Source organism: Watersipora subatra, chromosome 2 (assembly GCF_963576615.1).
Source record: "Watersipora subatra chromosome 2, tzWatSuba1.1, whole genome shotgun sequence".
NCBI lineage: Eukaryota > Metazoa > Bryozoa > Gymnolaemata > Cheilostomatida > Watersiporidae > Watersipora > Watersipora subatra.
In genome coordinates, this window is record NC_088709.1 from 9572673 (window position 1) to 9588895 (window position 16223).

The 16223-nt window shown below is 35.6% G+C and overlaps 1 protein-coding gene across 4 annotated transcripts in view; it reads left to right on the top strand.

Moving 5' to 3' along the window:
* The window catches only part of LOC137388897 (zinc finger CCCH domain-containing protein 13-like), a 34347-nt gene that overhangs the window by 4804 nt on the left and 13320 nt on the right, over positions 1-16223 (top strand). For 3 of the 4 annotated variants that reach the window (XM_068075380.1, XM_068075381.1, XM_068075383.1), the window contains exons 5-15: positions 834-993; positions 3073-3172; positions 4419-4489; positions 5161-5198; positions 6144-6245; positions 7213-7347; positions 7561-7620; positions 8228-8302; positions 9662-9759; positions 11752-11853; positions 13744-13819. In XM_068075380.1, coding sequence (XP_067931481.1) covers positions 834-993; positions 3073-3172; positions 4419-4489; positions 5161-5198; positions 6144-6245; positions 7213-7347; positions 7561-7620; positions 8228-8302; positions 9662-9759; positions 11752-11853; positions 13744-13819 — 1017 coding nt within the window. The remainder of the gene's footprint in view (positions 1-833; positions 994-3072; positions 3173-4418; positions 4490-5160; positions 5199-6143; positions 6246-7212; positions 7348-7560; positions 7621-8227; positions 8303-9661; positions 9760-11751; positions 11854-13743; positions 13820-16223) is intronic. The other variant, XM_068075382.1, reaches the window with a different exon arrangement.

Below are 16223 nucleotides of genomic sequence, written 5' to 3' on the forward strand. Positions count from 1 at the left end.
ATATATACGTACATACATACGTATATATATATACGTACATACATACGTATATATATATATATATGTATATATATACGTATATGTATATGTATACATATACGTATACATATATGTATATATATGTATATATATGAATATGTATATATATGTATATATATATATGTATATATATGTATATATATGCATATATATATATATATTGAAATGTATCATACTTAGAACTAAAATCAGAGTGCCCAGCATAGGATGGAGCAGTATAAATTAGAAAATGAAATAGTTCACTTATCTTTTTTTCAGCTACTGACAGTTTCTTGCCAGTGCAATCCTCAGGCTGTAGACTTCAACTGCTGACGTCTACAGCCTGAGGATTGCACTAGCAAGAAACTGTAGGTAGCTGAAAAAAGGATAAGTGAACTATTTAATTTTATAATTTATATATATATATGATTTTATGTAAGTAGTCAGTTATTCTATGTTTATGTTCAAAACTAACTCCATGACTAAACATAAATAAGATGGAGTAAAATCCTCAGCTACAAAAGAACTCGACACTAATAGTAATAAGTGGAGTAATTGCTTAGACTAGAACTTATCTGGAAAGTTAAATTTCTTTTGCTACAAGATTGTTTCATGGTGTCACTCATCAGGTGTCTTCGTTTAAACAAAGACGCTTGATACATCTGAACAAAGACTAGGCATGTTAAAGGTGTAGAGGCAGAATAGAGGTGCAGAGGCAGGATAAGACTTTTGCTGTATGTTGTCATATATCAATAAGTGAACAGTATGAATTGACAATGCTTGTTGATCTGAGAGTATAATTTTAATATTACTAGTCATGATGACAAAAAACATAGAGAAAGCAGGCAGGCAAGCAGGGGTGGATACACAAAATATCACACAGACGCCGACAAAGAGAAGGAACGAGACCCCGACGATGACTGGTATAAAGGCAGTCGATCAGATGGTCGGAGAGATTGTTCTTCCTCTCCTGAGGTAAATACTTGTACTACGATTGACGGCTTATCGTCATTACGCTGTCCCAGCTGTCGGTATGTCTATAGTACTCGGTATTTGTGTATGCCGTGTGATATTGAGGGAGTGTTGTAATTGTCTGTTCACTTTTGTCATACAACACTGAAAGGGGTTGATGTATCGACTGATAGGGTAGAAAATAACCAAATGTATAATTTTTCAAAGACAAACAATAAGTTAAATTTACAATATGATATGAAAAATATTGCTAGTCTTCAATCAGCACATCTGTGAGTGCAGTAACCCTTCCATAGAGTAATTGAGATCCAATCAGCCAGTAACCCTTTCCGTAGAGCCATCGAGATCAATCAGCCAGTAACCTTTTCCATAGAGCCATTGAGATCAATCAGCTAGTAGCTTTTTCCATAGAACCATCGAGATCAATCAGTGGCCTTTCCATAGAGTAATTGATATCAATCAGCCAGTACCCTTTTCCATAGAGTAATTGAGATCAATCAGCCAGTGGCCTTTTCCATAGAGCCATTGAGATCAATCAGCCAGTAACCTTTTCCATAGAGCCATTGAGATCAATCAGCTAGTAGCTTTTTCCATAGAGCCATTGAGATCAATCAGTGGCCTTTTCCATAGAGTAATTGAGATCAATCAGCCAGTAACCCTTTCCATAGAGCCATTGAGATCAATCAGCCAGTAACCTTTTCCATAGAGCCATTGAGATCGATCAGCCAGTAACCTTTTCCATAGAGCCATTGAGATCAATCAGTAGCCTTTTCCATAGAGTAATTGATATCAATCAGCCAGTAGCCTTTTCCATAGAGCCATTGAGATCAATCAGCCAGTAACCTTTTCCATAGAGCCATTGAGATCGATCAGCCAATAACCTTTTTCATAGAGCCATTGAGATCAATCAACTAGTAGCTTTTTCCATAGAGCCATTGAGATCAATCAGCCAGTAGCCTTTTCCATAGAGTAATTTAGATCAATCAGCCAGTTGCCTTTTTCATTGAACCATTGCGATCAATCAGCCAGTAGCCTTTTTCCATAGAGCCATTGAGATCAATCAGCCAGTAGCCTTTTCCATAGAGTAATTTAGATCAATCAGCCAGTTGCCTTTTTATAGAGCCATTGAGATCAATCAGCCAGTAACCCTTTCCATAGAGCCATTGAGATCGATCAGCCAATAACCTTTTCCATAGAGTCATTAAGATCAATCAGCTAGTAGCCTTTTCCATAGAGCCATTGAAATCAATCAGCCAGTACCCTTTTCCATAAAGTAATTTAGATCAATCAGCCAGTTGCCTTTTTCATAGAACCATTGAGATCAATCAGCCAGCAGCCTTTTTCATTAAGCAATCGAGATCAATCAGCCAATAGTCTTTTCCATAGAGCAATTGAGATCAATCAGCCAGTAGGTTTTTCCATGGAGCCATTGAGATCAATCAGTGGCCTTTTCCATAGAGTAATTGAGATCAGTCAGCCAGTAGCCTTTTCCATAGAGCAATCGAGATCATTCAGTAGCTTTTCCCATAGAGCAATCAGACCAATCAGCCTGTAGCCTTTCTGATTGAGCAATTGAGATCAATCAGCCAGATTCAAACAAAAAAATGAGCACTGACATATGACCAACATCATCAAAGTTTCTAGATGAGCTCTAAGCGAAAGTAACACATTTTAGCCAAAACAAAAGCTATAATTGCGCAGGTATAAATTGTATTTTTGGTTAGATGAGCTCTAATTTGCTCTATAAATAGGATAGCCCGAGACATCCCCCTATCTTTTGTTTTACTTACCAGGTGGTCAGCTGACCTTGTTCAGTGTGAGTTGGCTAGTACCAACTCTGGTTCAGTTGCTAATAAAACTGTATAATTGCAATGTTACATTTGCTTATTGCTTCTTATTGTGAGATGTAACAGTACCAGTACATAAGAAAGTAACACATTTTAGCCAAAACAAAAGCTATAATTGCGCAGGTATAAATTGTATTTTTGGTTAGTTTTCAAACCAATCAGTTTGCCAGTATTCCTAGGCTTTCACTACAGAAATATAATCAAGAGAACATATTTATCTGTTGTATAATTGAAGAGAGAGGTCAGCAATGATCGGCATGTAAAGTCTACCATCTCGTCAGCACCTAGGCCTGAAACCTACAGCAGTGAAGAGTCTGCAAGTGACCTTGACACAGGTATGTGCTCTCATCATTATAATGTTCCGATGGGCTTGATATTTCATGCAGCTGTTATGACACTATCTACTTGTGATACAGATCATAGTGTATATTTGCATTTACATGTAGAAACGAAATGACTTGTATATTTCGCAATATGAAAGTGCATTAAGGCTGTTAATCTATTGCATTCATAAGCTATTTAATCTGGAACTAGGAGTAGATAATACATGTGCTTGGCACTATCAATATAAAGGTACGGCCACATGTGCCGATTTTTTCGTTGGTTCTGACCGAAATCACGAAATGACAAAAAAAAACAGAGTTATTCGGCCAAAATTCACAGAGTTGTCAGAGCTGTGCATGCCCACCGAAATCCTCGATGAAACGATTTTAATTGGCTAAACAAATTATTAGCGAGCACGATTCTAGCAGCTTTCACAATTTATATAATCCGAGGCACATAAATCGACTCGCAAGAAAAATACTAACGCAATTTGCCATAGTAAATAAGATGCAACTGACTTGGTTGTGCCAAAGATGGCAACTCTTTCTACGACGGAACTTTTGCTGCTAAATAAAAATCGTTATTATTAAAAGAGAAAATTTTTTTCGCCATGGTGTCCGAACGATAAAAAACTAAAAATAGCACAATCTAATCAGTTGCATCGTATGTACTATGTTGAATTGCGTTAGTATTTTTTTGTGTGTCTCTTTATGTGCCTCGGATTACATAAATTTCAAAAGCTGCTAGAATGGTGCTTGCTAATAATTTGTTTAGCCAATTAAAAGCGTTTTGTCAACGATATCTGTGTGCATGCACAGCCTGGACAATTCTGTGAATTTCGGCCGAATAATTCAGTTTTTTGTTCATTTCGTGATTTTGGTCGAAACTAACGAAAAAATCGGCACCTATAGCTGTACCTTAACTGAGTCTTTTTCACATAGTGACAAGGCAGGGTTTGCTATAAAATGTTGATGTGTCGAAGTATGTTAGCTCTTGTCACATTAGAATTTCTATATAGGATATGCTGACAGTAGACAACAACTCCACATTGATTCCTCGACATGGAGGTTCATCATTGTCTATAAATACTTTTGACCTGTGATCTAGAAAGATTACTAGGCAACAAGATTGTTCATTAATTTTGATTCGCTAGTTGGACTCTCGATAAGTCAATGATTCCCTGGATAGATTCTTGATTACCCAATGATTTGCTCGATAATATATATTGCATGTGTTGAGCTGGCGAGGCTGTTGCAGGGGACCTTAAGACTCTGGAAGAGAAGCTACAGAAGTATAAGGAGCTGGCGAGCATGCAGAGCAAGGACACTGTGAGTCTCATGTGATGAATATGTTTATTGTTCTCTTATCTTGCTGGTCGGTGAGCTTCTATGTGTGAGTATGAATCAAAGGTGATTGATTGGGCCTCAATATATGTAGACATGGTAGGAGGGGGGTGTGTATAGGTCCCTATATGTATGAATAGTGTAGGCTGAGTGTGTAAGTGCTCCAATATATATAGGGCCCCTAGTATGTGTGGATATTAAAGGGTGGGTGCGTATGGGCCCCAACTATATGTTGATATTATAGGACGACTGTGTATTATTAGGCCCTATAATATTACATATTGAGGCCCTATAATATCCCTATAGGATATTATAGGGCCTCAATATGCTTGGACTGTATAGGGTGGGTGCGAATGAGTCTCGGTGTGTGGAGTTAGTATAGGTTGGGTGTGCATGGCCCCCAATATGTGTAAAAATTATAGGGTGGGTCTAGGTAGGCTACATAGGCTGGTGAAGCCAGAGAGATGGTTTACATCAGGCCTTTTTTCCTATTCTGGCTAAGGTGCTACTTACTGGCTCGCTGCTATAAGTAGGTTTGCTTGCGTGCTCCGTCGCTTACAGATGTTTGCTTCGCATTAAGTCCAATTCTTTGTTATTAAAGGTTTAAGTAATAATGGTATGAGTTTATTTTATTTCTTTCATTTTGTCTATTTCAGGTGAAGAAGTCTGGACCAAGGACGCCCCCTCCAGAGGGGTAAGTTAAATGAGTTCTTCAGCGTCTGTACTTGTTAGTGTAGTCATGTAGTTCCCTTCCACTATCCAATCATAATAATTTCTACAATAAAACTTGCACATTTGAGTCCGAACCTTAAATGAGGTGTTACACAAACAAAGTCTGTGTTTTGAGGGAACAACTATGTGGGCCACTAATTTAATTTAATACAAAATAATTTTTTATGAAATGATTTTGAATTATCTGATAGCTGATAAAGTTTACACAAATAGAAGCATATAACAATTATTACTATTTTGCTTTTTATGTTATGGTGTTTGTGGACTGTTGTTTAAGATACCTGCATAGTGGTCGAGAGGATAACTTCTATTACTAATGTATATGTCGCTGCCTTGATGAAAGCTCTTTAGATGTGCATCGCTAAGGACTTCTATTTGTCTTTACGACAGACATTGCATCACTTTTGTAATAATTTGAAAGCAAGAAAAATGTGGAACTACTCAAACCTTTCATCTATTTATATCAGATATACGAATACCGTATACAATAAAAACAAAAGACCATATTTTTGTAGTTTTATCTGCGCTTGAAACAAGAATACAGGCTCATATCCGGAATAGGCTTTAATAAAATGTATAGTTGGCCAGATTTAAACAATTATTTGACAAAATATGCCAAAGAACACAACTCTAAATTTAGTTTTCAATGTAAATAATTGTCTAACAAACCTATCATTCCTTATGGTATTTAAAACTTGTGTGCGCTGCACTTCCTTTAGGACTATAATGCTTGATTCAGAGAAAGTAGTAGCAGCAATGTCAAAGTTCAAAACTGTTTCTTGAGGGCCAGGGAAAAAGCTTGAACCGTATACACACAGATGTAGTTGTTTTTTATGCCCTTCTTTATTTCAAGCTCGCAAAATATATGCTTAAAAGTGATTTTGCACTTGTTCAAATGGTGTTATAGCAGTTTGACTCCACCTCAAGAACCCAAGGAAAAACCAACCAAGAAGAAGGTGAAGAAGAAGAGTGGTTCACACATTACGGAGGAAACTAAGAAGAAGAAAAAGTAAGGCATAACTTTAGTTCCGTCATGTGTTGAGCTGACGACTCCTAGTAATAGATGTCTGAGTCAAATGTTGAGCTGACAACTCCTAGTAATACATATCTGAGTCTTGTGTTGCCCTGATGACTCCTGGTAATACATATCTGAGTCATGTGTTGTGCTGACGACTTATAGTAATACATATCTGAGTCATGTGTTGAACTGACAACTCCTAGTAATACATATCTGAGTCATGTGTTGAAATGACGACTCCTAGTAATACATATCTGAGTCATGTGTTGAGCTGACGACTCCTAGTAATACATATCTGAGTCTTGTGTTGAACTGACGACTCCTAGTAATACATATCTGAGTCTTGTGTTGAACTGGCGACTCCTAGTAATACATATCAGAGTCATGTGTCATGTTAGTGAATGCAGCAGTAGTCAGACCTCTATTATTAGTCACCATCATGGCTACTAGCATTTTGTCAGTTCTTATACATTATCAGCAATTTTGCTTGTCTATCATCCTATACTAAGTTGAGTGAGCTTCCTGCATAGCATTACAATTCTTTTACAAATTGCGTAATAACATAGACGTGTATACAGAAGTATATTTAGTTTTGAAAAGTATGTAAATAGTGTTGTTAGTTTACCGTAAAGTACATTTGAGCTAGACCGGGACACTGCGGTTACACTATGTGTACACAAAATACTCGTATCTGAATTATAAACTGTTTGTATCTGTGCCCTTATGTGTACGTCTTTAATTGCAATTCATGCTCTTATCCGTCTCAGATGATTGTCCAAATTATTCTGTGGTTATTTTTATGTTTATCACCTTTACATTGTAATTGTTGTTTAAATGCTCCTTGCACATGTATCATGTTGATTCTATGGTTCTCTTCTGCTCATCCTATAAATATCACATTCTGTCCTAATTAGTACCTTGTACTCGCGTCGCTTGTATGCTTAAATTTTATTCATAGAGCTGATGGTACAAAGAAAAAAGTGAAACGACCCTCATCTGTTGAGTCATCTTCTCATGTTGATGCCGAGGGAAGTCAGCATAATAAAACTGCGGGAGAGGGCGAAAAAAAGAAAAAAAAAGTTAAAAGTGGAGGGTATGATTTAAACAAGTGTTACTATTATTATTATTATTATTACTGGTAGTATTATTCATCTCGTGAGCCCATTACCTCTAGCATGTTGACACAATTATGAGGGCATCCAATTGAACTAAGCTAATTCTGTATTTATGAGGTTTTGAAATATAAATTTTAACTCAATGCTGATTTAGATAAATGGATCTAATCTGTTTTAATCTTTTCATACAGAGAGAAGAGCGCCAAGTCCGGTGGCAAGGTGCTTAAGAAGAAAATAAAAAGCAAAGTGGAGTAAGTTATTTTCGATAAGTGCTGAATGTCGAAAACTTAAAATGCTTATTGAAATAAATTAAATTAACTTCCATTTATAACATAGCTTATGTTCTAAATTTCACAACATCAAACTTGCTTTTGTTTACATCTCTTTGAAATAATTATAGTGATCTCAAGAAATACAGTCTTGAGGTACATTTTTATATAAAGAATAAAGTTATTACAAGTTACGTCTAAATTTTTAAAAACTGTTTATAGCTTATTTTGATTTTATTGTCTACACTTTCCCTGTTACCGAACTCTTCAGTTGCATTATTATTGCCAGACTGTTCAAGTCTTGAACACAGTCTATTTAACTCTGCAAATGTGTGTATACATGTAAATGCTGTCTGTTAGCGGTTTTCCAGTCCAACGGAGTCGAAAGTGCTTTGGCTATAAAGTTTAATGGTTTTGCGTTTTGCACTTGCACATGTTTATTTGGAATGACTCAAACTGCATATACACCTGGTTATAAGTACATTGCATCCGAAACACTTGAGAGTTATCTAAATTCTCTATTGCGCAATAGCTACATAGTCTTAAATGCACTCCATTTCTATACGATTATGTATTTACAAACTTACAGCAAACCTAAAGTGGAGGCAGCCCCCGTTATCAAGGAACGTGAGGAGAGGCCAGATACAGATGATGAAAAGGACAGGTGAGCTGATAATGCCTTTTCCAAACCGTACAATGTTTTTGTGGTATTTTGTGGGGAATCTGCTTGGAGATCTTGTATCTGCTTGTAGATCTGCTTGATTAATTATTTAGATAGATATTATTTTAGAATAATACATTCAAAACATTTGTCATCACACTTTTATAGCAATTTCATTTGCTCCTTGACTTTACGGAAGACATACATATCATGAATTGCGGGTCTGTTGGTAGACATTGATGTTTTTTATTCTGCGCGAGGCCTCTGGAACAGAAGGTATAATCCTTAGATTAGTGTAAAATGTTTTTCTTTAGCAATAATTTTACCTTAGCATCTTATAAAGGCTTTTAAGAGTTATCTTCTCTTGTGTTACATGATTTATGACAACTCCAAAACATATCTCCATGTCAATTGTTGAAATTCATTGTTTATTCTGTTGAGATACCAGTTGGAATTTGTGTTTATTTTATTAATCATGAAGTTTTGAAGATATGATTGCTATTATATTAACTGTTTAGCTAACAAGCTGGTGATCTAATTTTAGACAGCATTTGCATCAGCGACTAGCAACTAACAAGAGTTGATCACCGTATGCATATCTTAAAGTTTGTAAACGCAGTGATAACAGTTGCCTTTTGGTGGCGAGTCTAGTGGCCATTCATTGTTCATTCCGTTGGGTCAAACTTCCCCAACTCTCTCCCCAACTTCTCTGGGTGTTTGAGGTGATTGGGGGGCAGTACTTCATTCCAAAAGATTCTTTTTTATTCAGTCTATTCCTATAATCAAATAATTTTTATGATTGTTTATCGGAACCTTTTATAGCATTTGACACGGGGACTCTCACAGAATAAAGGTTAAAGAGCGGTCAACTCTTAAAGCTGTTACCCTAATATAATAAATGTTACTAAAATTATTAAGTACAGTAAGAAATTAGTACATTATAAAGTACAGTTATAATGAGTACAGTAGAAAAACATTTTGATATGTACAAAATGTACATTATACATGTGTACATTACTCCATTAGACTTTGGACCAACATAATGGGCATATTATATTTTATGCTTTTTGATAAATGGTTAGGATTGTTTCTCAGTCAATTTTGTTGTATGCTGATGCAATTTAAATAACTTGTTGCTTTTAAATTTATAGCATCAGTTGGTAATACAATTTTACCAATTTAAAAATCTAGCCAATATCTTTTGGCAGCAAAAGTATTATAATATAAGAATATTATATAATCTTTTTCAATTTCCGCTCAATAAAATAATTCCTAGGTATTCCAATATACGTTTTTATGAGATCTGAGATCAGACTACTTCATATTAATGAGTGTGTTCTGTTTTATCTCCTGCCATCGCAGGAAGGTGCGTAGTGCAAAGTCTCAGAGCATTGGAAGAAATTCGTCTACACGAAGGTCAAGGTCATCAAGCAGTAGCAGCAGCAGCTCTTCTTCTTCAGGTTTCTTTATACATACTTTAAACACCCCGTCCCGTCTCGTAGTTCATACGCAAGGGGCAAGGCAAAGCCTTGACTAAGTATAATCTGAACTATAAATAGATATAATTTTAAAATACTGTCAGTTAACCTTAAAGATGAACTTGCACATATCCGTAGTAGAAGGTATATTTCTATCATTGGCAATTGTTTTTGATGTTTGAAGTGATCTAATAGTCAGGATCTTTCAAAATTGAAATTGACAAAACTTGATCGTGGTTACAACGCATAGACTCATATCACAAAGACATTCCGGCCTTCCTCCTTGAAGCGCAAACGATCACTCCCCTTATTATTGTTCATTAGAGTTTTCCCTCCGCGTTAAATTTTCTAGCATTTCAAATTTTCGAACGTTGTATTTCTCAATGTTATTCATTGGTGCTGATATGAGAACATAAACTCACTGCAGAAAGTAAGTCTACGCACAAAGTGCACAAACAGGCCCGTATTCCCTGGGGTGGCTGGCCGGCTGAACCGTCCCAACTTTTCAGGAATTTTCAGCGGCTAAGTACAGTCAAACTCGGATAACTCGCCCTCGGATGAAATGTAAAATTTTTATCTTGAACACATGGTTAACTCGAACGGATTTGTTTGGTCCATTCCCACCCAATGATAAATTGCTTGTGATAACTCGACCTCTACATCATTTACTCAAACAGTTATTTGCCCAACGGCTACGGAGACGGTTTTTATCACTGTAGAAGATCACTTTATTCTAAGCCATAGAGACAAACATCAACTTTTAGTAGTTCTTAGGCGTCACTATTATCATCATTGGCAAAATATTATTGTTAATGACTTTTATAAATGTTTGCAGAAGGTCAAGTTCTACCAAACATCCGCTTGGCAATGACTCATCGAAAGCGTGGAAACCTTCGGATGAACTCGAAATAAAATCGGCAAAATTGATCTTTGTTAAAATGCTCAAAAGAAAAAGATGTCTTTTTTCTGAGCGTTTCAAGTGCGGCCAAGTTTTGCCTATTTTAATCTGAAAATGTCCTGGCAGTCACATCACCTAAAACAAACAAATCTCTCAAATAATAGAAAAATATTTATACTTTCCGATACAATTTTTTAAAACTTTACATGAGAGGCCTGGTTGAGGCCCTACATGAGAGAAACCTGTTGAGGGGCTTACACCGCCCCTCCAAACCCCAGGTGTTCATAACTAGTCGCCTAACATTTGCTGCCCCAACTGGAAACCAGGGAATACAGGCCTGTGTACAAATGCCCTCAAATGCAAAGAGTGCAAAAATGCATTCTTTGCATTTTGACATAAACCATAATGAAAGTGTACCACTGAGTCAGACACCCAAAAAGGCAATATTTCTGCTTTTGTGAGTTTTGCAATTAAATGCTACATAGTAATTTTTACAAAGAACTTTACATTTCTAACAATTTGAGCGGTTATGAAAAGTTTGTGTTTTAGGGTCTCTAAAAAGTTACATAAATACACAGAAAAACAATTTATTTTTATCTCGCAAAGAACTTTCATTTTGGTAATCATATGTAATCGCTTTTCAGCTAAGTTTGCAAAAGTCAAAAACACTTTAGTAAGCTGGAGCGGACATGTTATGGATGATTTTATTTTTTTTTAATTATTTTGATCTTTTACCTATGTTCTACCTAAATTTTTATTATTGTATTAAATGATGACGATGTAGTTGAGTGTTCAAATATTTATAGTGACGGTCTCTTTGTTACTTACTCCAGTCTTTGACTTATGGACATCTTATACTCTACAAAGACAGTTCGTGAAGTTAGCAGTCGGTAAACGCATAATGTGATTGATTTTCTGTGCCACACATTCTAAAATCTATGTTTATATGTTTCTTGTTCATTCCATTACTTTTTATTTATAGGCTCGTGTTGAGGTGCCCACTGAGACGCTGAAGAGCGCATCTTCTTTTGATATTAAGAGAATTTTCAGTATGCCAATTCTTTTGTGTAATACAGATTCCAGCAGAAGCCGGAGCCGCAGTAGGTCATATAGTCAGCCAAGATCATCCAAACAGGAATGGACTTCTGAACAGAGAGCAAGAACAAAAGGCCGAAGTGGTAAGTTATAGTCATATGCTGTTTAATATTTTAATTTTCTTTTAATTTACGCATAAGCTGCTATAAAATAAATGCATAAGGCATGCAGAGTTAATTCATCCAGAAATATTCGTTATAAAAACTTATCTTAAAATCTTTATCAAAACTGTACTTGGACATAAAAACTGGATCTTTCGATTAATCGAGATTAATCTCTAATTAGTCTCGATTAATTTGAAACAATAAAACGAAGCTGATTTAGTTACTGATGTCGATCTTATAGTCTTGCTTTTAGAGAAAATAATAAAGAAATGGCAAAAGCGTCTTGCTAGAAAACTCCACAAATGTTATAGGAAATTTAATTACAATGGAACCTCGATTCTCGAACATAATCTGTTTCAAACGATTGTTCGAAAGCCGAGTTGTTCGAGATACGAAACAATTTTTTCCATTAGAATAAATGTATGTAAATTTTAATTCATTCTAAGGCGAGAAAACAACTTCGGTGAAGTATTTTACATTTTACATCATAAACTGTACTGTATACTGCATACTATAAATAAAAACTGGTACATATAGATCGCGATTAATTTTAATAAAAGGTTTTCTATTTATGTTGATGGAAAAAGAAAACAAAAGTAAACATTTCGTATGTTTTGCTCTTGAAACATCAAAAACAAAAAAGGTTAAGATACAACAACAAAAAGTGCAGAAATTGATAATGAAACAGCAAAAAATGCAACAGATCAGTTACATCAAAAATTGTAGGAAAAAGAAAAAATAAACAGCTAAGGTACGTTTACTTCACATGTTTGAAGGAGAATCCTCCTCCTTCAAACATGTGAAGTTTGAAGGAGAATCCTCCTCCAAAACACTTTAGGGTAACTCGACTGAAGGGGTTATCTCCGTAGCAAATCTCTTCGGTAGAGGAGACGTCGCCCCAGATGGTTCCTCCCTTTTTGTAAAGAATTTATGAAGGTAAATTGCTTCTCCGTTTGTTAGCAAACGTTTCCATACTGTTTCTGGAGCTGTTATAATTCCAATGTGCATGCTCCGGTTTCGTCGAGAACCGAATTTATGTTCGAGATCCGAGACGAAGAAATCTCCAAATCTTTTGTCGAAAAACTAGTTGGTCGAGAATCGAAGCGTTCGAGAACCGAAGTGTTTGAGAACCGAAGCGTTCGAGAACCGAAGCGTTCGAGAACCGAAGCGTTCGAGAACCGAAGCGTTCGAGAATCGAAGCGTTCGAGACTCGAAGCGTTCGAGAACCGAAGCTTTCGAAAACCGAAGCGTTCGAGAACCTAAGCGTTCGAGAACCGAAGCGTTCGAGAACCGAAGCGTTCGAGAACTGAAGCGTTCGAGAACTGAAGCGTTCGAGAATCGAAGCGTTCGAGACTCGAAGCGTTCGAGAACCGAAGCGTTCGAGAACCGAAGCGTTCGAGAACCGAAGCGTTCGAGAACCGAAGCGTTCGAGAACCGAAGCGTTCGAGAACCGAAGCGTTCGAGAACCGAAGCGTTCGAGAACCGAAGCGTTCGAGAATCGAAGCGTTCGAGACTCGAAGCGTTCGAGAACCGAAGCTTTCGAGAACCGAAGCGTTCGAGAACCTAAGCGTTCGAGAACCGAAGCGTTCGAGAATCGAAGCGTTCGAGAACTGAAGCGTTCGAGAATCGAAGCGTTCGAGAACCGAAGCGTTCGAGAACCGAAGCGTTCGAGAACCGAAGCGTTCGAGAACCGAAGCTTTCGAGAACCGAGGTTCCACTGTATGCTGTTTTGGTCCAATCTTCAGAAATTGCAGTATAACCACATTTATGCATCGTGTGGTTTATGTATTTAAAGAAATGTTAAACTATTATTATAATATTAATATTATTATAAATAATGTATTATTAAACTATTCTTCTATGATACAGAGTCTCGTCGAGAGTCGAGAAGCAGGTCGCAATCTGAAGAAGAGATCAGAAGTCGAGCGAGCAAGCGAAATGAAAAGTGAGTCTATAAGGATAAGTTGTAAATGGTGCACATGGTTGTAGGTGTAAGGGGTAGAGTTGTGACCAGCATCACTCCTTAGCATTATCTATTTCATTAGTGATATAAACTTATTTTATACGACCAAGCTGGGTCATGAGGCTAGAGTTCTTGACCTTCAATTAGTCTATAGCTGAGTGGTGAATAGTCGTTGTTGGTGGGACGATTATTAAATCTTTTTGTGACACATTTGTACCGATTTCATGCCAGTTTGTGGAATTGTATTTATTCTGTAATTTTTGTGTGCAATCTTTAAATAATTTAGTTTTTTAACATGTTCTTTTAGGTTGTTTTAGTCATATGTTATAGATGTTTAAAGTGAATTGTAATGTGTAGGTTTAGTCGTATGTTATAGATGTTTAAAGTGAATTGTAATGTGTAGGTTTAGTCGTATGTTATAGATGTTTAAAGTGAATTGTAATGTGTAGGTTTAGTCATATGTTATAGATGTTTAAAGTGAATTGTAATGTGTAGGTTTAGTCATATGTTATAGATGTTTAAAGTAAATTGTAATGTGTAGGTTTAGTCGTATGTTATAGATGTTTAAAGTGAATTGTAATGTGTAGGGTTAGTCATATGTTATAGATGTTTAAAGTGAATTGTAATGTGTAGGTTTAGTCGTATGTTATAGATGTTTAAAGTGAATTGTAATGTGTAGGTTTAGTCGTATGTTATAGATGTTTAAAGTGAATTGTAATGTGTAGGTTTAGTCATATGTTATACATGTTTAAAGTGTATTGTAATGTGTAGGTTTAGTCATATGTTATAGATGTTTAAAGTGAATTGTAATGTGTAGGTTTAGTCATATGTTATAGATGTTTAAAGTGAATTGTAATGTGTAGGTTTAGTCATATGTTATAGATGTTTAAAGTGAATTGTAATGTGTAGGTTTAGTCGTATGTTATAGATGTTTAAAGTGAATTGTAATGTGTAGGTTTAGTCATATGTTATAGATGTTTAAAGTGAATTGTAATGTGTAGGTTTAGTCATATGTTATAGATGTTTAAAGTAAATTGTAATGTGTAGGTTTAGTCATATGTTATAGATGTTTAAAGTGAGTTGTAATGTGTAGGTTTAGTCATATGTTATAGATGTTTAAAGTGAATTGTAATGTGTAGGTTCAATTTTTAATTTCTTAAAATTTATAACTTTTATTCATGGACTGTTTAATATTTAAATTCACATTTAGTTTTCTATTAATAAAATGCTACAAAGTTAATGCATAAGGCATGCAGAATTAATTCATCCAGAGATCTTCTTTATAAAAACCTATCTTAAAATCTTTATCAAATCTGTTGTTATGTTGGAGTATATAGTCTCATTAAATCCACTGTATTTCATTTAAGTTGTTTTACAGCTCGAAAACCATCAGGTAATTATGCATAACATTAAATCAAATGTATTATGTGAAACTATGTAAAAACTAAATTATATGGAATATATTAAATTGATCAATAAAAAAAGTTATTTATTGCCACTTCTTTTTACGTTAAAAATAGATAAATAAAAGTGTAGTTTTGGTAATACAGGAGATGGACAGTGAGTATGTAAGTAGAAGGGTGCGAAAGATATTGATAATACAGGAGATGGACAGTTGAGTATCTAGGTAGAAGGGTGCTAAAGATGTGGCACTAGTTTATATTAGACTACGGTAACAATATATTAACACACTTTTATTTTACACTTTTTATCTGATGTTTCCAAAATTTTATTTTCATTTATCATGTCTAAGCTCTCTATTTGCAACTGCCTCTCTCTCTCTCCTCTCTCTCCTCTCTCTCTCTCCTCTCTCTCCTCTCTCTTCTCTCTCTCTTCTCTCTCTCTCTCTCTCTCTCTCTCTCTCTCTCTCCTCTGTGTGTTCCTTCTCACCATACCTACTGGATGACTTTGTATGTATATTATTCTTTAAATAATTTATCTAGAGTCTGTTTGCTCTTGAGTTTTATTATTTTTCCCTCGTTTTAAGTGAAGAGTCGCCTTCTTCTGTTTTTAATCACAAGTCCTACTTGCATTAGTCGCCTGGGTGTTCATGCTTTTTCAAACTAAACATGGAAGGTATGAAGATATTGTTCCATACTTTTCAAATAGTGTATCGCCAAATTAAGATGGAAACTGCTTACATATGAAATGATTCACAAAACCGCTATGGAAATTACTATGGCCGCAAACTGAAGTATTTGCCAAAATTATACTTCATATTTTGTAAAAATCTGTATGCTCAGGTGATCATAACTTGAGGTTTGACTGTACTCACATATTATTATAATTGTTATCTAAATCATGGTAAAACCTTTGCAGAAATAATCACTGGCTAATAACAGCAACCCATTGCAGGGGTACCTGTTTCCTCATGTCGTGTATCTCA